Here is a 23,989-nt window from a genome sequence, read left to right as displayed (position 1 = left end):
CATAGGGCTTAGTCAGCGAAGCACAAGTCCTTCAACTCTGGCATCCCCGCCTGTCTGGGTTCAATACTACCAGGGAAAGCTTGATTTCTCTTCAGCCAGTCGCCTTCTAGACTCGGATATCATGGTTTCCCGCCTGCACTCTTGGAGCGATGAGAATGCGGCCCGTCGGTAGCGCCTTCCTTGACGGTGTCAGCCTACGGTACAACCTCAAGCTAGACGGACTGTCCCCCGACTCATGAATCCCAATCTTATTCCAATGACACCAGTAGATACCGTGATAGAATCTCTTGACAAATGACCCTTCCGGTTCCACTGGCCGCAGAGGGAGTATGAACGTGATCGACAGCCGCTCGGTGTCTGCAAAACCCAAGTTCACAATGGATGATCGTACAGGGCTGATATAACACCATATGCCCTGTCCAATAAGAGATCCACCTGTGATTCTGCAGGCCTGCGGAAGCTTGTATACATCTGACGACACTCTTCCCTGATTGGCCGTTGCAACGGTGGGTATACAGAGAGCCAGTCAGAGACAAATTCTGCCCCAGCTCAAAACTTATGGCGCAACACATTCGGCATCACTACTACTGTGCGACGGCACAACCCTTTTACTCCAGCATCAAGCGGCCCTCTTCACCCTCAGCATGGGACTCCATGCTCGCCTCCGGCCCCTCCCACGCCGCGTGACGGTTCCAGCTCCCTCTACCGCCCAGTCCACCGCTCCTCCTCCGGTCTTCACTTCCGATAACTACCCCCCCGACGAAGACGAAGAAGACGCTGAGGATGTCTTCACATCTTTCCTTCCTCACCTCTTCCCGGACGATGCTCCCCAGTTTCATGGCGACCCGGGCCAACATCTTCTTTATTCTTCGCCGCGCTATGGGGAGCTAGATATCATGGTGCCGTCTTATCCAAGCCAAAGTGCCAGCGGCGAACGGTCAAAAGAGGTGGCTGAGGGGCTACCCCGCTCTGATGGCCAAAAGAACGAGGTCGAGGAGGGCCGGAAACTATTTGCACATTTCCTCTGGAGCGCCGCGATGGTGGTTGCGGAGGGGCTAGAGATGGCGGACTCTGGCATTGGGGGCGATGAGGCTCATATATGGAAGGTACAAGGGGAGAAGGTGTTGGAGCTGGGCGCTGGTTCGTGTTCCTCCATTTCCATATATCCCTTAATGTGGTTGTTAGATGTGCTAATACCTATGACATGATACTAGGCGCCGGACTTCCTTCCATAATCGCTGCCCTCGCAGGCGCCTCGACTGTAACCGTAACAGACCACCCTTCGTCCCCGGCTCTAGGACCGTCGGGAGCCATAACCTTTAACGTCAAATACAATATCCCGCAAACAAACGCAACCTGCGCAATCGACATTCGACCCCACGAATGGGGTACAACACTGACATCCGACCCCTGGGCCCTCTCATCCAAGGGCGAATACACCCGCATAATAGCAGCCGACTGCTACTGGATGAGTTCGCAACATGAGAACCTCGCGCGTACGATGAAGTGGTTTCTTGCGCCGACAGGAAAGGTCTGGGTTGTAGCGGGGTTTCATACGGGGCGGCCGATTGTAGCCGGGTTCTTTGAGACGGCGGTTAAGATGGGGCTGGAGATTGAGAGTATCTATGAGCGGGATCTGAATTCAAGTGTCGAGGATGGAGGGGAGGTTAGGAGGGAGTGGGTTAGTGAGAAAGACGGAGAGGGGCCTGAGAACCGCAGGAGGTGGTGCGTTATTGCGGTTTTAAGGCATGCTTCTGATACTTCTTCTACCAGTGCTTAGATTTATAGATATCTTATAGAGGGTTATGTATATATGAATTACGACATGATCTATGGACCTACTAGGTAGTCTAAACCCGTTGAAAACACACCGTACAAACACCCTGCCCTTCCTGCCCCCCAAACCTAAACCGTGGATACTGCACCCTCCCCCAGACAACCAGCTTCCCATTGCCATTGCTATTCTCACCCTCATCCTCAGCCTTAGCATCTACCCCAACCAACCTCGCCCCCGTAAACCACCTAACAACCTCCTCCTCCGTCCAATTACAACTCGTAACAACCAAAAACCCACCGCGCCGCACAAGACCCCCCGCGATCCCAGGATACCGCTCCGTCTCGCTCTTCTCCGCCATAAGCGACACAGCGTCGAACGTACCCTTGTCGAGAACAATATCGAACCCGCCCTTGTCGTATGGGAACCACGATACGGCTTTGTTTTGTAGGTCGGAGGGGGTGCTGGGGGAGAGGATGTCCCATTCTGAAAAGAGGATGGGGTCCCATTCGTCCACACTCTCAGCTCCATCATCATCTTGCTCGTTTTCGTTTTCTTCTTCGAAATCAGATTCATCCTCATCCTCCGGATCAGTCTGATAAGCCTCATGCCCCCTCCTATCCTGCAACTCCCTCGCCAGTTCAACACTCTTACCCGAGTAATCAACACCCACCATATCCCCCGCGAAGCCACCGCGCTTCCTAAGCAGGGCAAGCATGCTCCCGTTCCCGGTACCGAGGTCTAGAATGGTCGGTTGGGAGTGTTTCGCTTCGGGGTCTAGTGGCGCTCCTTTCTTCCTTCCTCTTCGCTTGCATCCTGTATCTGTAGAGCTTGATATAGGAGAAGGAGAAGGGGGAAGTGTATTCACCGGCGCAAGCGGGAACGACTCCTCCGTTAAGAAAGCCAGGACCTTTGCTGGCGCGTTGTGTTCTGAGAACCAGGATGTTCCCGGGTCAGAGTCGCCGTCTGCGGAGGCGTCGTCGTCATAGTCGGACTGTTCGTCTTTGTCTTCTTGAGTGGTGGGTGGTTGGGCGGTTTCGTCGCGACCGTGTTTCGTGGAGATGTGCGTTAGGGTTCTGGAGTAGAATGTTTCCCAGCTGTTGGGAATTGTTTATTAGTATATTGATCATGATCATTGGGGAAATATATCGTTATCTGGGTTCAAGTTCATTGCGTATCATAGCGCAAGTTGGTGGTGGTTGTGAAGGTAGAGGAGGGGTAGCGGGGTAACAAGCAAGTAGCAAGCAAAATCCGCTGTGACGTACTATTCTTTCGTGCCTAGCTCGCTAGGGGAGAGATGTGTTGGATGGCTTTCGGATGGGGTGTTTTGTGCCATGGCGAGCGCTCAATCTGACTGTATAGTAGTGGGCGTTGAGGACTGGAGTATTTGGTCCAAAAATGTTGAATGGGATCGGCTTGAAATTTCCCGCTTCGGTCGCCGGCCCGCACCGGCCTGCAGAAGCACTCAGGTACAACTCAGGTAGAAGTCTACAAACACTACTCTGTAAATCTAGGAATAAATTCAAGTATGCGGAATTGATTGCATTCGTAACTGTATCAGAGAGCCCATGGGTATTCGACAGCCATCAAGATTAAGAAATAGACAGTAAACAGAACGAATGTATTTGGTGCAAGGTATGCGATTGCGGTATGCAGAGATCGTCCATAGTCCACCACACATGATAATATTACAAGTTAACAGGCAACAAGAATCCAAACCTTGACCTCTTTTGAACGCCTTAGACGCCAATGTGATGTATGTGATGTATGCCATGCCATGCAGCGTAGGTCACTGAAGGAAAGCAGCAATAAAACGAAGGATGAAGGATGAAGGATAAATGGATGGAATGTAAATGTGAGGTGAAGCGAAGGATTAGCGACCGTAAAGCCTGCTCGTGGTCGTGAAATCGTTGAAGTGAAGATTGAAATGAACAAGAGAAGAATGTAGCGAAAGTGCGAATCACAAAAACTCATCAATGCTTCTCATGATTAATCGGTCTTGGCCTTGTGGTGGTGATCGGGGGTCTGCGATTGGGACCATATTTGGCCGTCCGTCCAGGATACCCGACGGTGGACGGGGTCGAGTCACTGCCATAAAGCCGGATGTTCGTGGAGAGAACAGAGCCTCTGCCGCATCTTGAGTACTCTTCGTAAAGGCCGCTTTTGAGTCGTCCTTGGAACTCTCGCCACTGGACTCGGCCTGGACAGATTTACTCCCACCATCTGGGTTGAAGAAGCTCTGCCGCAGAGCCAGAGGCCGTGGAGAGACACTCCGCTTCTTCGAAAGGGACCTGGCGAATCCCAGACTGGTGGCGGAGACGGGTGTTGTGCGGTTGGTCGAGGGCACCGAAAGGGTTGTAGAGCTGAGTGAGCCTTGCGAGTAGGCGTTGGACGATGTTGGTTCAGTATCAGGGCTGCCAGCCGCGGTCCTTGACAAGTCGGTCTGCGATGACATGGCTCCAGAGAGGGGTGTCGGCGGTGCTGATCCTCTGCATGACCAATCACCGGAGGAAGGCCTTGAACCGCGCAGCAAGCGGGAGCGGAAATCCGTCAGTTGGTAAATAAGGCTCATATTTGGTGAAACCCAGCGACTCCGTTCCTTGACTGTTTCATACATCGAGTTGAAATCCAATTGCGGGTTCTTATAGAGTCCGTAGGCAATCACCAAGGAAGCGGATCGACTCGCGCCGAGTTGACAGTGAATAAGGACCTTCTTTTTTTGGGCGATACGAGACTCAATCAACTCGCATAGAGGATATAAATCTTGAAGGATCTCTGAATTGTGATCCCAGCCAACATGCACATACTCGGGTTTCGATGGCCCATTGCGCGGAGTACCAGGCGACGACTCGCTACCGGGGAGGTATTCAAAAGCGGACCTGAAAGAAGTGTCCGAAAGTGCCGAAAACGGTGTCGAGACGGATTGACGTCTGGGATCGACGGTTCCACCGCGCAAAGCGCTCATTACCGTTTCGGAGTTGTCGGGCGTCTTGCCAAAGGGATTGTTCACTTCTTTAGCGACGTTCACGACAACATCGAACCGCGAGGCTTCGTCGGCGGTCGGCTCCAGGTACAGAAAAACGCCGGAGTCGTAAATCTGGATAGGCCCGTTCGGATAGCCACGCTCACTGCGGCGCGCGGACTCCCTTGAGACCGGAATATCATCCTCTTCTACCAATTCATGCAATACAGTTTCCGAAATCGCTTCCCCCTCAGCGACGGAATGAACAGGTGAGAGGTTATCCTCCGAAGTAGCGGATGGCCGCCGGTAACCATGCTGAGTGCTTGGTCGCGGTAATTGCATGCCACCTTTAGGTCCGAATGAAGGTGAGAACACAGATGTCAGCGAAGGTGACGACTCGGTGTGGCGCAGTGACATTCGGGCATGGGGAGTTGGCGGAACCACTTCTGGAATATTACTGGAGAATGATCGGTCGAATCCCGGTGTGCGAATAGTAAGACCGGCAGGTTTCCGTCGGATGCCCTTTGGAGGTATGCTAATGGGAGAGGGTGGACCGGGGAGATGATGTTGGGATTTGGTTTCGATGACGGAGGCAGTGGAAATGGAGGGGCGGGAGGAGCTCAGTGGTGGGGGCATTCTCAGCGAAAGATTCTTGAGATTCCTGTCGCGTCTCCCGGGTGAGTCTGGTCGCTTTTGCGTTGTCGTTGTAGAGGTTTCCGAAGTCATCTTGGACAGATTGTTCTGAGCCGTGGAGAGTGCTTGGCTTTCAAGATTGCGCGAACCAGTCATGTACTTGGTATACGACAGCGGCATTGATGTTGGGGATTCCGGGGAGGAGTTTGGTGAGGTATCGGAAGTAATTGGTGAGTCAAAGGTCGAGACTGTGGTGGTAGGAGAGGAATCTGCTGATCCAGACGTCACGGAGGAGACGCTCTCACTATGCTGGAAAGGAAGGGGCCGGCGCAGGCTGTTCCCGTTGGCATGTATCGGAAGCCGCAGCGGGTGAACCTTTGTGTTTTGGTCCTCTTTCTCGAGAGATATAGTAGTAGGCGAATCCCCGCCGAACACCGACATGAACGATGGGAATGAATCCGGCAGCGACGGTGGGCTTGTTTGAACGGGCATGGTGAGATCAGGCTGTGAGGTGCGCCTGCGTTTAAAAGGAGACGACCTTCCGGGCTCGCCACTCGTATAAGATGGTATAACGACGGAGAGTGGCGGTGTTGTATCGGTTGGGCAACGCCTGTAAGTAGACCTGGGAAGACTAGGAGTTTTCGTGCTTGCTACCAGCGCAAACGACCTTTTGGACAGAGAGTAATCAGTTTCCATGTTTCTTGCTGGCAGATCAAATGAGGCAGCAGCCGGAAGAATTGAAAAAGAAGCGAAGCTGCAAGGAGAGTGAGACCAGCGGCGATCGGCCTGCTTCAACAGAGCGATCACAGCGCGATCACAATAAGGTTATGAAATCAAAAAGAGAGAAAAGAGCTGTTGGGCCACAGCTGAAGCGACGAGAGTAGAGCGATCGACAGGACAAATTTCTACCAACGCCAGACCACCTACCAAAGAATGTCACCAAAGAGCGGGCTCGCTGTTGGGATCTGTCAGCGAGGGAACAGTATAAAGGAACGTGGTGGAGTTCCTGCAGGGCGCAAGGACGGTTCAGAGTCAAAGGAGCGATGTCAAAAATGGAGAAGAATAGAGTGAGAAAACAACAATAACAAGGTGGTGTTCAAATGTGATATCAAGGTAACAAGATGTGCCGCCCGGTACTCGTGTGGGCAGTCGTTCCCTAAGGTGAAAAAGACAGCGATCAAGCGATGATACTGCGTCCTTTCAATTCTACCTCAAGGGAGATGCAGCAGAGTGGTCTTTGAACGACTGCCCACAGCAGGTAGGAAGGGAGCAAGACAGATTGAAAGGTGAGGAGCCCACGCAGAGCGATGCAATGCAGTGGGAGGGGAAGTAGTAGTAGTCGAGGTGAGGGAGGGACAGAGAAAGAGAAACGGTCAAAGAGTTGAAGGGGAGAAGGCAGGTTGCGGGTCGGAGAAAGACAGACAGACACCAGGCCGTCACGCATGAAAGAGAGGAAAAGGGAGAAGAGGCTTGAAGAGAGACGAGGCAGACCGAGGTGGAGGGACAAGGAAGAGAGTGAGCGAGAGAGCGCCTGGAGACTGAGAGACGCTGGCGGCGACTGCTCTGAAACTCGAATAATACCGATACACAAGCATTACTCTGATACACACGAACTTCAGATGTCGCAGCCCTCGAATGCGGAAATGATTGACAAGATTGATGGTCATTGGCTGTGGCCGCCCGCGTTTGTAAAGGGCAGCCAATGGCACATGCAAGCATAGTGGGGCAGAAGGAATCCGGCCTCAGTCAAACCAGATGCGGGAGTCCAATCAGACATCCGGACCAGCATCAGAGCTCTAAATTTAGCCGCCTAGGTCGGTGCGAGAGGCTGGACACTGCAGGTGGGCGCCAAATGCACGCAAATAACAGGCCAGCTCTCCCCAACACCAGCTGGATGGGCCACTCAAGATGTCTGGAACCGAACGATTTGGGGGAATCAGACTTGGAGACAGGAGGGGAACTGCGAGCTCATCTCAAGGGACCTGCGTCTGAAAGGATGGGTATTGGGTAACTGGGATACAAGATCAACGCAGGGGTGGAGCTGGATCGGAAAAAGCCACAAGATCGCAGGTACACTCTGGGATTCCAGAGAGTCTGAGCAGCTGAATTCGTATCCTATTGCAAAAGGCTTTCTTTGCTCCGAATGCTGCTCACCCGCTGCGTGTGACGGGCAGAAGGGCATGTGCAAGGACGGTAATCAAGATTCCTGAGGGCAACTCTGGGCAGAAACTGGCAAATAACAAAACATGGCTTGAACTTGAATGTTCTGCATACATACCTGGGCAACAGTTCTTTTCCACCTCTAAAAATGGATGGCCTTGACCCAACCTGCAGGGCTTGATATCGTTGGAACGATCAATACCGCGCGATACGAGATTCGCAGGATTCTTTGCCAATCCGGCAATGCCACACTGCCAGCGATCGCAATACCGGCACCAAACTTTCGCAAACTAGAGGCCCTTGAATATTCACGAAGCTTTCGAGAAGCTGGCGATAGCAGGCGACGTCTGCCAGGCCAGCAATATCAATGGCGGCGATATTGTGAGTCGCGGCCCTGACGTTAACGACTGTTGCTGCTGTCGGCGAGGCAAATAACGATTATCGCGACTCTGAAGCGCTTGACCCGCTCTGTCACGAGCACGGTTCCCCGGTGGGTTGCGATGCTTGTACGATCCAGCTGTCTCTGCTGGGTGCTCTGTGCGGGTATACCGATCGACGGTTGAGGTGGAAAGGAGGAAAACACCGTGCAGTTGCTCACAAAAGACAGAATACGAAGAGAACAAAGCAGCAGCAGAACAAGAAAAAGTCTCCAAAATGAATTCAATTGACGATTTCTAGTTCGGCCCACAGACTGTTTCTACGAGACAGTGGGTGCATTGCGACATCTAAACGGGGCTCCTCCCACTGCCGAGCTTGAATCATGAAACACACAGGCTGGCAGGAGCTGGCTGTGCCGGTCTACCTCAAACAATAAAGCCTCCTGGTTGCTGAGCCAGAGGCAAAATTGGGCGAACGGTGCAGTGGGAGCGACAACGACAGGAGAGGCACAGATGAAACACACAGCGCGCGCTAGCTCAAACTGACGAAGCTGAGTGGGCTCGGCCGGTCCTGAAACACCTCAGACACTCATCTCATTGGCCAGACTGTCCCCCAAGCAGGCGCCCCAACCCCAGGGCCATTGTCACGTGTGGCAGCCCATCTCGGGGATCCTGTCCACTTCCAAGTTTCAACGTCCAACCCTAAATATCATGGCATCATGATTGACGCCCGTGGTTATGGTTATTGGCCTCGTCTCTCTGATTGGCATCCCTAACGCAGCTGAAATGTCACCGCCATGATATTGGTGTCCGAGTTCGTGGAATAATCCCCCTTGACGAAAGCATCCCGCACCCACGTGAGGCGAGCCGCGTGGGAAGATCCTTTTAATACCAAGGAAATCACGGCTGACCGAACAGGACAACTTGGCCCCCAGTTCGACTGCACCCGGCGATGTAGTAGTGGGTCGATTAATTGCAAATACTCAAACGGCCTCAAACTACCTCGGCGCATCGTCCTATCGGCGAGTCGTGTGCTCGTCAACGCGCGGGCGGGTTCATGAACTTCAATTAAGCGCCAATCTATCTAATCTATCTACTTGATGCTACCTCCAACGCCCGTGCTGCAGAGGCCCTGAGCTCGTTTATTTGAGGCATTTCGTGCAAGCAGAACAGTCGAGGCTCGACAGCGTGAGCCTAGGGCAGGCCGCAGCTGTCTCTTCATCTGAGCTAAGAGCTTCGCGGCTGTTTCATTTGAGCACTATTAGTCTGAAGCTTTGACACTGATTGTCACCGAGCCATGTGCTGCGGCTGCTGCCTGCCCTCAATTCTCAATACATGGGTCGGTCGCAAGCGGGTTTCGAAGGGAAACTCAACAACAAATACTTAACAGTTCGACGGAGTACCAACTGCCATATCGCATTCGCGACTCAATCTGATAAAAAAAGTCATTTCCATTTCCGCTGCGGAAAATCCAATGACGACAGCAGCAAGTCATCAGGGCTGCACAATCCCTATACCTCCTGTTTCAGTGGATGCAAGTGCAACATCTGGAATCTGATTTCAAAATTCGTTCCCGTTTACGAAGCAAAAATCTAAGCCTGCCGTTGCAACTGAAACCGTCCTGCCGACGTGCCGGCTGACGATAGACAACTGTCCATTATTTGCCCCGTAGTCACGATAAGAGTCAGACAAGGTCCGCTTCACTGCCGCTTCAGCCTTGAATATGGCCCCAGTATGCGGCACGACTGAGACACCGCGGAGAGCCCGTGATGCGTAGGCAGTATTTTGTTTATTTATTGCCTTCCCAACGGTCGCAGCCTCAAACGTTACGACAATTATTATTATCCTGTGTTGAATCCTCGGTCCTTGGTTGGGGCTGGCGTTGCCGCGGTAAGATTATTTCATGTATTTATATCTGAAGAATCTGCCTTCTGAGTCCTGATCCTCGATCCTGGCCTGGTTTTCTTCCTTAGTCTCTTGGGCCTAATACTGTATATTGTAGAGATACTTGATGGCTAGCAAGGTGATCTTATATCACTCTTAGGCTCTAGTGTCTATATAGCCCTCTTTCTGATATTTCCTCTACGTATATAGCAATTTAGTTTTCCTTATTATTTATTCATGAAATAACCATATTGTGTGCCCGTCTTGGTATTGCTACTGTTCGCATCTCTCTCTCTCTCTCTCTCTAACCGTGCGCTGGGTCAAAACTCCCCAACTCCCCGGCTGCCATGAAAGTATAATCAATTTTAAAGTCCCCAGATACCTTGGTTTTTATTCTGTAGACCTTTCGCGTAACGAAGTAATGCTTCATATAATGAGGAGAAGTAAGATACAAGCCTCAGGCTGGCGTTTGCCTGCCTACAGATACAGAGTATATTACTTGGCTGCGCTGAGTAGCGTTGCCTCCAGCCCGAGGCCTGTGCTGCCTGCCCGCTTCTTTCTCCCCTTTATGTCAGGGTCAGTAATTACAATCCACAGCCCTTCTCTGCAAAAAAAAAAAAAAAAAAAAAAAAAAAAAAAAAAAAAAAAAAAAAAAAAAAAAAAAAAAAAAAAAAAAAAAAAAAAAGCTCTGAGATAGAAAGTGATTAACAATCTATACACCTACATCCAGAATAAATGAAGTGTATCATTTCGGGAGTTCTATATACTCCCAGTATCATGGTAGATGGGGACTTAGGCGTATATTTATATTAATATCCGCCCCCAACAACTCGACAACAGAAGAAACGATATAAGCACCACTATCGCCGAACGTCCACGCTCCACGATGAAAGTGCAACAAGGCACCAAAGTGCCCAAGGACAGTTAGTGCTTCGGGGTTGCGCTGTGCGAGGAGGTCGATGTAGCTAGGGGACACGGTAGCCAGCCAGGAGATGACCGGGCCAAGCGTAGAGATTGAGCATGAGGATGGCGAGGGATCTTTGGGGTTATGTTTGTGTAGCATGTTACGACCGTGGCCTGCGTCTGTAGCGGCTTCTAGAGAGTTGATTGTGTCGAGGGAGATTGTGATCGTGTTTGTGACCGTGAACGGATCCAGGACTGGCGGATTTATTAGGGCTTGAAGTTGCGAGCATTCGGGTCTGCAGTGATCCTGTCCTTGTGGTTGGTGGGCCAAAGCAGAACACTCAGCCTCGACGAGGGCTTTCAACGAGGACTGCGCTAGGTAATCCCACGATTGATCAGCCACAGCACGAACACCCCGGTAGAGCCGTAAACACTGCACGAAGTCATCGAGAAATGTATCGAAGTCGTCAGCTCGGTAGATGAGATTATCGACGAGGGTATGGATGGCAAGGATAGAGGTGAATAGGAAGACAGGGATGCAGGTATCATTGTTGATGTCTATACTGGAAGCGTTATATTCTTCTAGAGCGTGAGTCTGAAGCTGCGTTGCGTGGTGTCTGTAGAAGTCTTGCTGAGGACCTGCAGGACATAGAACGCTGAGGTGTAATGCGGCGAAAGCGAGGATTCCGTTTATGAGGAAGGGGGCGCCCAGGATGCACCGCGTTAATTCGAGAGAGGCGTATCCGGGCGTGGTATGATCGAGGCAGAGGAATGTCCAGAGATGTGTAATGAAGTGGTGGAATAGTTCTAGATGGAACTTGTTCATAGGCGGGCTCTGGCTGTTGCAGTCAGGTAACCCAGTAGGACTACCTCTGAGACTAGCGCTGTTAGGGTAACGCGGGGAAGTGGCAGGAGAGGGCGATGGCTGGGATATGGACCTGGACATGTTTTGTGGTGAGACTCGTATGAAGGTACGCGGTTTCGAGGCCATGTCCTCGTATGAACAGGTCCGTCTCGAGACATCGCAGTTGACGCACCCTGGGCGGCCCTCATCGCACTGCCAACTGGGTCAGTAAAGAAACTCTTACGGGTTCTGCGACCAACTGATACCTTGACATGCCGACGCTTGCACTCTATGCATCCCCTCCTGGATTTCCTGTGTGCTTTCCTAGGACGTACTATGGTCCTTCTATTCCTGCAAGACGGAAGCTCACTAAACCGGAATCACGATTGCCGGCAGATGGCATGGCATATCGCATTATATTGCTATGGAATGAACAAAAACCTAGTTGCCTGCCCGTCTGTGGAGCCCTAGATCCGGATTTTGTAGATGAATCCAGGTGGTCCCTTGATATCGCTTTCGGATCTGGTCCCTGTTCCTGTTCTGGTTTGATCAGCCGCTGTTCGAGTTCGCTCCCTAGAGGACGTTTAGCTCACTGCTATTCGCCGGAATATCAATCTACAGTATCTCTTGAAAATCCCTATTGTGGTATATCTAAACAAATCAATGATATAGGCCCCGTCTACCTAAAACCCGGAAGGATACCCCGTCCTCACAACCCCAACCTCTTGCAACCCATCATACTCCTGCTCCCTCAATCCAGACCCCTTAAGTATCTTACCGGGGTGATAAAAATTCAAAGCAGCCTGCACACAAAACATCAAAGCCGCATCGAAACCATACATATAACCCTCATGCGCAAAGAGATACCCATCTACAATCTCGATCTCCTCAATAACCCGATACAAGCACCGGACAATAACAAGAACCGAAACCAGAATCAGAACATGCAACAGCCGCCTCCACGACCCACCTCCAAACCAACCAAGCCCACACTGCCACAGCCGAAGCTGGAAATTCGCGCTCACGTAGAGGAAGAATCCGAAGAGAGTTGTTTGGATAAACAGCGCGACGACGAGGACCTTCCCCCCGATACTCTGCATGTTGTCGTTCTGGATTATGGGCATTCCGGCGCCGATAAACTGCAGCAGAATAATCAGGGCATTTGATAGGGCGAAGAGCCGACGGGCTTTGTGCGGCGCTATGTTTGACAGGTGAGGTTTCCCCGTGTATACTACGATACGGCGGTATATTGTGTGTATTGAGAATGCGTAGAGGGCTGGCGCGAGGATTATGAAGAGGTATTGGCCGATGTAGGCGAGTAGGCTGGTGGGTAGGAAGGAGGAGAGAAGGCGGATTGTGTAGCCTAGTGTCATTACTGGAAATACAGCCAAATTGTTAGTTGCTGAGAAAGGAAGATGGGGGTTGAGGCGGGGATGAGGGATGGGGGGAAGACGTACTATATGCACCGGCGACAAAGGCTGTCATGTAACGGGCTCTTGTCTTGACGAGCTGCGCGGTGTGGAAGATGGCGCTTCCTCCGAATGAGACAATTGCAACGATTGGCGCTACCTTGCTGGGTGCATTGCGGTAGTAGTCTGGTTCACTCATGGTCGTGTGAGCTTCTCCCTGAGGCGGGTTGAGATGTAGTGGACGAGGTGAAGCAGAACGAAGACAAGCGAGGGAGTGAGTTCATGGAGTAATAAAAGACGCTGAAACCAAATGTCAAATCCCGAAGGAAATCCAGAAGCACCCAATAACCCCATAAGGTAGAAGACAGCACCTCTCTAATCCCCATCAAGACACCCAAGCAGAAGATCCCCCGAACACGATCAAATCATACCGTCGGGGAAGCAGTAGACCGCATGGAACAATTCTCCATCCACCAAAAAAAGATCCAGGGTCCAGGCATCTGTGTTTCGGGCTGAGACTTTCAGGGCTGATCTACAGAGTAGATCCCCATCTGGCTGTAAGGTTGTTAGTAGATTGGTCGTCGTTGGCTTTTTAGTCTGTCACCAAGCCGGGGGCCCTACCAGCCTACTGCCAGGTACAGCGGCTCCATATATACAATTACAGCCTCATAATTGGCCCAAGACCCTCCCAAACACATGGACCTAGCAATATCCATCTACTCTGTAATTAGCGAGCTATTTTCGACGGTGGATATATGCTGTCAAGAGTTCCTTATTCGGTTGTCTCGTGGGGCGCCGTGTCTATCACTCAAGTCCGCTTAGTTAAGCGGGGTGAGGGGATTAGCCCTAGCCTTCTGCATCTGCTCCTATCTACAGAGTACATGGGTAGGGTCCGTCGAACAGATTGCACTATTTCGTACAGGTAGCATGAGCTTGTAGAATAGAGCTATGCTGATGAGGACAGTTAGTTGCACTTGATTCAAATTAGAGTGATTTTACAGTTTGGCATACGATAAGACCAAGACTAAGATCGACGATGAAGATAAAGATAAACAGGGAGAACCCAAGCGCAAAGAAGACGTTAAATGTAAGCATACTATACCATACAATGAAATAAATCAACAACTGTCCAGCTCACAAGTACGTAGTCAGTATGTATGTATGTACGTACAGAAGTAAAGTAGGAAGGAGGCCAGTCAGCCCGGCTTGAGACCACGAACGCCTTCATGCCTCGGATAGAATGGAACGGGAAAGAAGTAACCACAAACACAATAAGCTCGAACGCTGAGGAGGATTCAAAACAGAAACTGAAACAGCGTAGTCAGAACAGATAGCAAAAGCAAGTGCGAGGCATAATATTTGGGACAACTAGGACAGTTAGGACAGGATGATGATGAAGATGAAGATGATGCCGCGCCATGCCAGTTGCTCAAGAAAAACCTCATCGCGTAGTGTAACAATGTCATATCCAAGTTTTGCACGTAAGCATGTCCAAATCAGTTGAATTCATTGAAGGTCAGATCAGGTCAGGTCAAGTAAGTAATAATGCATTGCCCAATTGCTCAGATCTCGTCGTAAGAATGTGTGTACTCCGTATGTATGTCTCGCACGCTTCAATTGTATGCTTTTATGCACGCATGCACAATGTATCCCAGCGCAAAAAGGGTCAGGAAAAGAATCATTAGTTCGCGAAAGCGAGCAAAGAGCAGAGAACGCCGGCTGAATTGAAACATTGTACTGTATCCAAATGATGTTGCTGCTTTCGTTAAATGAATGGGATGGTTAAAGCCAACTTGTCAAGGAAGCTCCCGGAGGCCAGCGGAAACAAGAAGTGAATTTGTTTATGGAACCAATTGCTCAATCAGACGACATCAGTCAATGCTGTCATTGAATGATTTGGACTGATTTGTGTCGATCGTCGACATTGGGCGCTGCCTGACGCCTAGTCTCCGGCCGCCTAAGCTGTTTTTTCGGAATCGGTTCTGCGTTATGGGCGTGTAGCTGGAAGCAAGCTTGCTCGAGGGTGCAGAAATTCTGGTCTGCGGGGTCTCCTGGCGCGGTGAAAGCGGGGCGTCATCTGCGGGGGGTTCAGCTGCTGATGACAAGCCGTAGCGACGAGAGCCGGCTTGGATGTTTGCGCGAGGAATGGCTGGGGTGTATGTGGACGGGGTCATCATGCTTCGACGGAGGGGTATGCTGGATTGCGGAGTTATCGGGGTCCGAGACTGAGGCTGTTGAGAGTCGGTTATGGGGCGTGGTGCTGGGTAGCCGAACGAGGTTTGTTGTCGCGGTGAAGGCTGCGCTGAAGAGGCTGCTCCAATGTCGGTCATACTCCTCGAAATTGAGCGGGTATGTGGGATTCGATATTCACTGGGCTCGTCATCCTGCAATCTCTTGTTTCTCATGGAGACAGACAGTCGGCTCAGTCGACTTCCAGTGGCGGGGGAGTTCGGTGACTGTGTCAGCTTCGAAGGTTGACCAGAGTTCTCAGGCGAAGGATAGTGGTCGCCGTGGCTTGCTAGACTTGCGCGACGCGCTTCAAGCCGACTCGTCGTACGGGCGCCGCTGCTCTGTCGCCGTGCCCTCTCCTCCGGCTCCTGACTAAAACTTTTGCGGAACGACATTGTCGTTGGCGTTACTGTTCCTTCGTCGGTGGTATTCGACTGGGAGACTCGGAACGTCGTATCGCCTGACGGTGAATTCTGTTTCGCATGATGTTCATCCGACAAGGCAAGACACAGCTCCGTCAAACTACGGCAAACACTATCGGCTTTCCGCCTGGACTGTCGCTCTGACGAGCCGTACCCATTGACTATGGAGACGCTTCCAGAGGGCGCTTTTCCTGTTCCCAGGAGTTGTGAAAGAGCCATTGCGTCCGTAGCGGTGGCTTCCAGTGCCGTATATACGTCCTTTGTAACCACGCTCCTTGCCTTGACCAAAGCCGATTGTAAAAGAGGGTGGACCGGGTTCGGCGCTGTAATTGTATCGGATTCATTCGAAACGCTTGTTCTTCGGTGTCGTGGAGACGAGGACATTGTTGTCACTGTAGTCGACGCGGTGCGTGGTCTGTCTCCGGTCGAGGACATCATGGCTTCCTGTGACGATGGCGGGAGCTTGCCTGTTAATTCTAGCTTCTTTATTCGCGATTTGAGATCGTCCAGCTCATCCCAGACGGTAGATGGCGCGGTCGTCGAAAGAGTGGATTCCGTCCCATCTTGTCGGTTGCGATCGGAGTCATAGCGCGGCTTCTCTGTGACTTCGGAGCCTGAGACTTGTCGGCCGCTCCGAATAGTGGGGAGTGTAGAGTTACGGAAGGATCGCGAATCGTGGAGAGAAGATCGGCGCTCTGCGATGGTTTCTGCTTCAGGACTGGTGCGACTCAGTCGGCTGCGAGGAAGTCCGACCGTCGAGCGCGAGCTGGAGGCAAAGTTCAACTGCGGCGATCGGCCGGTATCCTCGAGGGGGTGGGCAGAAGCGGAGTACGTGTAAGGTAAAGAGCTGTATCGTGTGGGAGGGGATTCGTTATGGGAACTCGGATGCAAGGGGCTGTCAAAGGTATTTGAGCGAGATAGTTGTTCGGGAGACGGTGTCAGGTCACTACTGACGCGCGAGGTGGAAGAGCGAAAGCCATTACCGGACATCCTAAGTCGCGACTGAAAATAAAGTCAGCTCAATCCTCTCAACCACGGGAGTTGTCAAAAGTTTAATCGCGAAAATTAGCTAACCTACCCGTCTGAGTTCAGATCGACCAAAGGACTCGCGACGAGTAGAATCCGATTTTGCGATGTTCAAGAAAATATCCTCACTATTCTTCGACCGAGACTCGTCGGCAACTGCAGACCGCAAGCTATTTTGCTGGCTGTACCTGTCCGCTCCTTTCAACGGAGTACCATTCGCATCGGCATCCGAGCGCCCCTGAGTAAAGGTCGCGGTGGATGACGGCATTCTCCTCTTCACATCCGGGGGTGCCTGCTGGGAGTATAACGTCGATTTGCGACGCTTTGGTGCATTGGGACTCAGCACTCGGATGGTTGGGTCGGCGTCTTGGGAGAGCGCAGAACTGCCCCCTTGAGCAGCGGTGGGCGCAGCGCGATGGATTTGGGGAGATTCTGAAGCCGGCGGTGTTTCGACGTGGGACGAATGGAAGTCGGAGACGGATTTGCGGTGTCTGTCATACAAGGAATGCCGGGGCGCAGAGGGTAAGTTGGAGTCGGTGGCAGGAGTGGTGCCGTCGATGCTGGCCGATTTGAGGTGCGAGGTCAGGGCGATCTTGCGGAGAGGGGATGGGACTTCGAAGCTGAATCGGCTTTGAGGGAGGCGGGGAATACCGGGCAGAGAGGGAGGATTATGGAGGCTCGAGGGAGAGGTCGGGGAGGGACGAGGACGACTGGCGAAGGTAGACTGAGAAGACGGTGATGGCGCCGTTGGTGAAGTTCCAGAGGTTGAGGGTGTGGTGCCCGTGCCGGCGAATGCTAGCGGGCCAGCTTTCCCCGTGTCACGGGGATCTCCCGAAATAGTCAATCTTCGCTCAATCGCTGCTGATCGCAGTCGCCCGGACGATTTGCTCTTCACCAGGAATCGCTCCTCTGGCGCATCAGGCCGGCGTGGAGAGTATTCGGATCGCATGGCTGGGCTGGGGGGTTCGATCTGGTGCACCTCCGTCGGGTACCTGGATGCTGTTCCAGGTCGCGCGTAAACATCCATCGTCGGGCGGCGCGACTGCAAGAAACGGGCGGAGTCGACGATCGAATCGCTTTGCGGCGCATTGGTGTTTGGATAGGCAATCGAGACTGTTTTCCGCCGGTTCAAGGTTGTTGTCGTCGTTTGTTTCTTTGTTGTTGGAGTGGGAGTGGTGGGCGAAGAAGGCATTCGAGTGCCAGCAGATCTTGTGTCGTGGAGCATCTGCAGCGCTGGTCAGGCATCCAAACAATGCTGCATGCGTCAAATTCACTTGGCCAATGCAGCTTTACATGGAACCGATGAGATGCATTGAAAACTCATCCCAATGGATTGGTTCGCAAGGTGGAAATTTTCGATCTATTGGCTGCGAGATTCTATACTGAGATTGAATGTCTCTTCTACACACACGTCACATATGCGAGGGTCTCGCCTCGCTTCACTTTGCTCGCTTCCCATTTGTCGACAGTAATTCTCCTCTGTCGCGCACCAAGTTACTCAGCCTGAAACACGGTAAACATCAGCAGAAGTGGGTGCCGTTCAGGTGAAGCAAGCCTGGAACTGAGCTCTGATCCACCATCGTCTACTGCACGTGATTAGTATCTGCCATTTTCAATCACTGCCTATCTGATACCTGCGCCGGAAGTATTCCGTACTCAGAGTAGAAGCCAGGAAAATGGCAAAACAAAGCATGATGGCTCCGTAACATCATATCATATCATATCTTAGCTTGACTTGTCAGCCAGATTTAGTGCGATATTCTCCGGGCCATGAGGGCTAACCAGGGCCAGATCCACAGGCTAGATCCCATCTTCCTGCCGCCCAGCCACTCACAGCGCTGGCAAAAGTGGAAAAGGTCCTTCATTTGGTTTTATTTTTGGCCGATTTTTCGCATGGAATCTCGATCCCGATCGTTCATGCTTGCTTTTCTTCTGCCATTATTGACCTGGCCCCATTTTCGCATAGAGATATGTAGATACCTATATCTCTCCTTGTCAAGGTATGGCACCAACGGTGGAGACTGTGGACATCCACTGGCTAAAGGCTGAGCGTTTCCCCCTAGAAGAGAATGTCCTGCTGGTCTTTGAGAAACTGTCGGCGACCTGACGCCACGAAAGCTTTTCAATTCCATGGCCAGATTGATTAGATCAAGAGAGCCCTCAAGAAACTTCTTCTGTGCCAGGCAATTCTGGGGCTTGGGGTGTTCTCGGGCGTCGAATGCTTTTGTGGCCAGAACTTCCCAGTATCCATATGTATAGTAACTCAAAGCGCGTCGATGTCTGCAACAATCTCCCGGGTAATCCGCAATGCTTATGTACTCCAGCATCTTCAAGCACATACAGGACTGCCACCTGGGCGGCAGCGGCGCATCAATCCCGCAATGCGATCAACAGGTGGCTCGCGATCTGGCTGCCAGGAGTTCGTGGTCCAAGTTCATGTCAGTGTGCTGCTGCTTGCAGGGCGTGGAGGGGTAACACTCACACAGAGCACCAGGTGTCAAGAAGAAAAGACAGACGGGAGGAGGAGCTGAGCCTGTCCATGACTGTGCAGCCTGGAGGGGTCTGTCACCCTTTCGAAGATGGCTTGTTCGGGGAGGCGCATCCTGAGGTCGCAATTAGCTCTCGATGGTGTCAGATCGTTCGAATGATATAATCAATGCCGCTTGGATCAATGGCTACCTAACTAGGTGCACTACGCGTTGAGAGTCACATGCTGTTGCTGCTCCATATACTTAAGGTTTGTTTACTTCTTTTAGGCCTCTCAGTCTATTCTCTTCTTCCATCTCGTCGACTACCCCATCCATCAAATTCATCTACACAGACGTGCCCTCTTTTTCATCCTCCAGCATGTCCTCAGCCAAGGACATCCCCGGCGAAGCCACCTACCCAACTGGGCTCTTCTGGGACTCACTGGACCCAACCACGAGCAGCACGATCGCCGCCAATCTCACTCCCCAAGAGCTCGAGAGCCTCCAAAACTACAAAGCTGAACGTCTTGGGAGCCGCTCTCCTCGAGAAGCTCCTCGCCCTCGAGGCCAGCGCTCAGCCACCATCTACCTGGCACGATACTCAATACAGCACATGGCAGGGCTTGAAATCGAGCTTGTACCACGTCCATAGAAGCCTCGGGGATGTGGACGCCCAAGAGGGAATCCTCCTCGACTTTATCAACAATCCTAACCGTGCTGGAGGACAAGACTTGGCTGCCTTGCAAAATCTGGCTGGGCTCTACAAGGAAGAGGGTGGGTACGTGAAGGCGGAACAGCTCGCGCGTGAGGTCCTCCCGGCTATTCAGAGTCATGCACTTATGGGAAAATACAGCCCCCAGGCTCTGCGCACTTTGCGGACGCTGATAAATGCGCTGTCGAAGCAGGGGAAGTCTGTTGAGGCCGAGGAGTTTGTGGCCCAGGCTAGTGCTAGCATTGAGAATCTGGCTGGGACTCAGTTTACAAAGTACCAACAGGATAAAAGAAATGCTCTAGACAAAGTGGTCGCTCACCTGAAGGGTTGAAATTGAAGTAGAGAACACGACGATTACGGCATACACTCATTTGGAGGAGACGTACTCGACCACCCGCTATATAATGACTATTGAATCACGCACCAATCCTAGATTCTCCTGACCCGAGACAAACACCCTGTTATATAGCACCATTAGCTCACCTCCATCTCTTGGTCTTCATTGAGAGTGACGCTATTCCGGTATGTCGATCGTGTGTAGATGAAATAAAGCCAGACAGGGCTACCGTAGCCGTGGGCATTCGGGCTAGTAGGTGTCTCTGGGTTCCTTACGGATCCGTGTCAGCATAATTGTCAGCACCTCAGCATGCATCTACAGGATACTATCCATACCTATGGACTGAAAGAGGCTACCCTAAACTTCATCCACTCCTATCAACTACAATCATACAGTAATCATAGATAGTAGACAATAAATAGACAGCCAAGCCAAATCAAAAATCAAACATCCTCCCCATCAAGCCATTCATCAGGCTACCCCAGAACCTTCCGGGTACATACATGGATGGGTTGATGACAATGATCCCCGACGACGCCAGTCAGCATCATCTTCATCGTCACAAGGGATATATAATTGGTTGGTGATCAATATGCTCGACGACGATGTAGTGGATTTATCACCAAGAAGATCGCCCCTCACCTCAATCAACTGGAACTCTATGGTATCTTCGCCGTTACAATGATTGACTCGTCCAAGCCTGTTTGTTCAATCTAGCCAATCTAATAATCCAAGTCCCAGGCCCAGCCAGCCATGCTGAAAATCACCTGCACTCGCAGCCACTTGGCACCTACTTTAACCACGGCGCCCTGACACAACCGCAGTCTCAATGAATGCCATAAGTCAGACTCTGGAAACCTTCCAACAGAAGCCTTGCTGCCCTAAACAGACTCGGCGCCATAAGCTAACCTGATACTACTCTAGTAAGGCCAGCCAGTCGGGGTGGTCTCTACTTACTACAGTAGCAATGCATAGCATACATCTTGAAATGACGCAATCAAAATAGGAGAATTCATGGTCTGGATTCTGACCAGTAGACTCCTTGTTCATCTACTCTGTAGATTGGCCCATTGCTCGTCGCGGAGTAGGGTAGTACTAACCTTGGTGTCTGCTATGGTAGGATTTGCGCTGAAAGCCCATAGTTGCTTGGTTTCTATGAAATCTCGTCAACGGTGGTGAGGCTGGCGTAGCTGAAGCTGTACCTTCGGTCGTTGTTCGTAGCCAAGTACTATATTGTTCAAACTACTTTAGAACACTACCAGGTGGGTTCAGCGTACATATTTGCTGGTGCTTCCAATAAAGTAGAGGATTCTACCGTACAGCACAGGACTACAAGCATGCTCAAACTCGCATTGGCGAAGACAGGTCATAATCATTCGTCTTAGATACTCGGGCTATCTGCCATCGAAGTCCACGTAACTTGTTCGGCACTTCTTCAGCCGTCCCTTCCTAGCTTCTTTTGTTCTCTGACGCGCGTCGTATCATTATACATGATAAAGGTTTCCGCTAGAAGCGATGATTCAAGGAAATGACAAGCTGGCACATGCTTCACAGGCCAGGTCGTGCAAGCGGTTTTAAGAGATATAAGTGCCACATAGGAGGATGAAAGGTCAAGTGGGCGGATAAAAAATATTGAAGTCAGGTCGTCAATTTGGGATCATGATTGTTTCGGATATGGAGACAGCGGGCGAGAAAGGAGAAAGGACAGGTGTGGTAAGCGGATATAACAGGGGACAAGAGTGGGATGGGAAAGAGTAGCCGAGGAGATACTCCGGAGAATGAACGCATCTTGTAGGTATCTTTTCCTATTCAATCAGCCAAAATCCAGACTTTTGATGATGATCGAATGGTTGCGATACCTGATACGACGCGCATCCCTCGGCACATGCTTGATTCTGGTAGACCAGAGAAACTGCACGATAGAAGACATATTAAAGAAGAAACATAGAGTTGACATGCAGAGTTATCAGGCAGAGAGCAGGTTCAAGCACTCTGATACTCAGACAGAAAAGAAAAGAGCCTTTCAGGAATGGCGTAATCGGTCGATCGTGGACGTTCATTCAGACCAGCAACAAATCATTCTTGCTGCTGACTGCGGCGGGTTTTCTCGGCCTCAAGGTTCTCGTAAAGAAGGTAGAGCGCCTTCTCGTTGGCCTGAGCGCTTCCCATGATGGTGAACATTCGCTCGCCAGTCTCGTCATGGGGTGCCTTGGCAATCGAAATACGCGCCCCGGAGCTTCGGCGAATTTCAGTAATCTTGGTTCCAGCTCTGCCAATGATGCACCCGACCATGTCAGCTGGAATGCTGATATTTTGTGTCTGAATCTCCTCGCCGTCCTCGGTGACAAGCGGGTAGCCTCGGTTGCTAGTGTCGGGGTTGGACCGCCTGCTGTAGCCGCCAGACTGGTCACTGAAGTCGGCACCGTTGCCGGTGCGGTTGTAGGGTCTGCTGCTGTAGCTGTCGCCATTGCCTCCGTTATGCTGGATCGATCCGCTACCGACTGACGAGCGCACAGCGGGGTTGTACAGGATAGTGCCGGTTCCACGTTGCCAATCATCAATAAGGCACTTTCCGATTTCCCAAATGGCCTTTTCAATCCCTTCCGGAGTGCCCTGCACCTCAACGATGCGCTCGGTGGACTGGGGCAGCATCTCTTTCTGAGCCACCATACGAACACCAGACGTGTCCTGGATGTGCTTGATTTTCAGGCCTTGTCGTCCGATGATGGTGCCCATTTGGTTGTGAGAGATCAGTAGTCGAATGGCTAACGAAAAAAGTAAGTACTCGCGCATTGGAGATGTAACATTTTCAAGTATGTTCAAAGTGGTACTTACGATGAGTGCCATTGTTGGAGACAATTCCACCCATGCCCATTTGCGGAGCACCTTCCAACAATCCCTTGGCGACTAGAGCATAAGCTCTAGCAGTGCCGTTCAAAGCGCCAGTAACAGTCAAAACGCGGTCATGAACGCCAGGGACTACCTTGCTCACGCCAGCTTTCACGCCAGTCTCATCGCGTAGATCGGCGACGTTTTTACCCGCCTTGCCGATAATGACGCCGGCTTCTTTGGACGAAACGATGGCGCGAAGAGTCAGCATCGACTGCGCATACTCTTCTTCTGTCTTGGGAATGATATCCAAGTCTTCGTCACCAACGTTGACGGCATCGACCATGGTCTCGTCAGCGATGGGAGTCTCTTGAATGTCATTGGAATCCATGTTTTCGATTTTCGGAAGGACCGTAGATAGAAAGGCTACTCCCGCGGGTCAGTAAATAGTCTTTGTATTCGACTCAGTGAGCCATCTGCTCGTTTGCGCGAGCGTCAAACGGAAATAGCGTCCGAGGAACTCGTTTCCGTTACCACGCCTACGCAGTGAAAAATGATGACAAAAGCCACCAAGCAAGTGAGTTACTTACCCAGTGAGTAGTAAAGGAAATGAAGCAGGAATGTTTAGTGGCGAGTTTGATGAGAATGAAACGGTTCGCGGGCGAGGAAGTCTGCGAGGATGGGGGGCGAATCCAGAGGGGTTTCGGCGGGCGGGGGAAGGTGGAGGTTGAGAGCAATGGTAGAGGGACGAAGAGGCGGAAGGTACAATGGAAGAGGGATAGAAGGGGAGGTTGAAAGGAGGAGGGAGAGAGAAGAAGAGGGAGATACACGGGAAGAGAGACGAAGAGGATGTGGAGGAGGAGTTTGAGATGGGGGGAGAGGAGGGAAGAAGGTGGAGGAAGAAAAGAAGAAGAGAGGAGAGGAAAGGCTGCGTTTTGGTTGGCGGCGGTTGCTGTTCGGGGCGGGAGGAGCAAAGGCGGAGGGCACCACCCAGCACAGAGAGACAGAGAGTACAGAGTA

At 51.6% G+C, this 23,989-nt stretch overlaps 8 protein-coding genes across 8 annotated transcripts; 3 read left to right on the top strand and 5 right to left on the bottom strand.

The window, feature by feature from the left end:
• The first annotated feature begins 460 nt into the window (after window positions 1-460).
• Window positions 461-1,787, top strand: BDV17DRAFT_276502 (putative nicotinamide N-methyltransferase). Its single transcript, XM_073759342.1, has 2 exons — window positions 461-1,140; window positions 1,215-1,787. The coding sequence occupies exons 1-2, from the start codon at window positions 645-647 to the stop codon at window positions 1,778-1,780; spliced, it is 1,062 nt and encodes a 353-aa protein (XP_073610513.1). The 5' UTR covers window positions 461-644; the 3' UTR covers window positions 1,781-1,787.
• Window positions 1,788-1,850: 63 nt separating this feature from the next.
• BDV17DRAFT_301645 (putative S-adenosylmethionine-dependent methyltransferase) lies at window positions 1,851-3,215 on the bottom strand (the record flags this gene model as incomplete). The annotated part of the gene is made up of 2 exons (XM_073764296.1): window positions 3,040-3,215; window positions 1,851-2,871 (listed from the first exon to the last, which is right to left on the bottom strand). Exons 1-2 carry the CDS (start codon window positions 3,108-3,110, stop codon window positions 1,851-1,853), a joined length of 1,092 nt encoding a protein of 363 aa, XP_073610512.1. The 5' UTR covers window positions 3,111-3,215.
• A 426-nt stretch (window positions 3,216-3,641) lies between these two features.
• dspD (putative protein-tyrosine phosphatase) lies at window positions 3,642-6,348 on the bottom strand. The gene is made up of 2 exons (XM_073755836.1): window positions 6,297-6,348; window positions 3,642-6,036 (listed from the first exon to the last, which is right to left on the bottom strand). Exon 2 carries the CDS (start codon window positions 5,859-5,861, stop codon window positions 3,735-3,737), a length of 2,127 nt encoding a protein of 708 aa, XP_073610511.1. The 5' UTR covers window positions 5,862-6,036; window positions 6,297-6,348; the 3' UTR covers window positions 3,642-3,734.
• A 4,217-nt stretch (window positions 6,349-10,565) lies between these two features.
• BDV17DRAFT_285269 (Zn(II)2Cys6 transcription factor domain-containing protein) lies at window positions 10,566-11,952 on the bottom strand (the record flags this gene model as incomplete). The annotated part of the gene is made up of 3 exons (XM_073760680.1): window positions 10,566-11,750; window positions 11,804-11,871; window positions 11,922-11,952. 3 exons carry the CDS (start codon window positions 11,950-11,952, stop codon window positions 10,566-10,568), a joined length of 1,284 nt encoding a protein of 427 aa, XP_073610510.1.
• A 52-nt stretch (window positions 11,953-12,004) lies between these two features.
• BDV17DRAFT_285268 (RTA1 domain-containing protein) lies at window positions 12,005-13,145 on the bottom strand (the record flags this gene model as incomplete). The annotated part of the gene is made up of 3 exons (XM_073760679.1): window positions 12,005-12,110; window positions 12,279-12,900; window positions 12,995-13,145. The coding sequence occupies 3 exons, from the start codon at window positions 13,143-13,145 to the stop codon at window positions 12,005-12,007; spliced, it is 879 nt and encodes a 292-aa protein (XP_073610509.1).
• Window positions 13,146-17,363: 4,218 nt separating this feature from the next.
• Window positions 17,364-18,396, top strand: BDV17DRAFT_276491 (uncharacterized protein). Its single transcript, XM_073759341.1, has one exon. It carries the CDS (start codon window positions 17,620-17,622, stop codon window positions 18,007-18,009), a length of 390 nt encoding a protein of 129 aa, XP_073610508.1. The 5' UTR covers window positions 17,364-17,619; the 3' UTR covers window positions 18,010-18,396.
• A 1,221-nt stretch (window positions 18,397-19,617) lies between these two features.
• Window positions 19,618-20,471, top strand: BDV17DRAFT_276489 (uncharacterized protein). The gene has a single exon (XM_073759340.1). It carries the CDS (start codon window positions 19,931-19,933, stop codon window positions 20,132-20,134), a length of 204 nt encoding a protein of 67 aa, XP_073610507.1. The 5' UTR covers window positions 19,618-19,930; the 3' UTR covers window positions 20,135-20,471.
• Window positions 20,472-22,121: 1,650 nt separating this feature from the next.
• Window positions 22,122-23,476, bottom strand: BDV17DRAFT_234102 (KH domain-containing protein). The gene is made up of 2 exons (XM_073755835.1): window positions 22,976-23,476; window positions 22,122-22,905 (listed from the first exon to the last, which is right to left on the bottom strand). Exons 1-2 carry the CDS (start codon window positions 23,358-23,360, stop codon window positions 22,217-22,219), a joined length of 1,074 nt encoding a protein of 357 aa, XP_073610506.1. The 5' UTR covers window positions 23,361-23,476; the 3' UTR covers window positions 22,122-22,216.
• Window positions 23,477-23,989: the final 513 nt, after the last annotated feature.

The sequence above is a fragment of the Aspergillus undulatus genome (genome assembly GCF_047715775.1).
Source record: "Aspergillus undulatus strain CBS 261.88 unplaced genomic scaffold BDV17scaffold_84, whole genome shotgun sequence".
NCBI classification, from domain to species: Eukaryota; Fungi; Ascomycota; class Eurotiomycetes; order Eurotiales; family Aspergillaceae; genus Aspergillus; species Aspergillus undulatus.
This window is presented reverse-complemented; position numbering and strand designations above follow the sequence as displayed.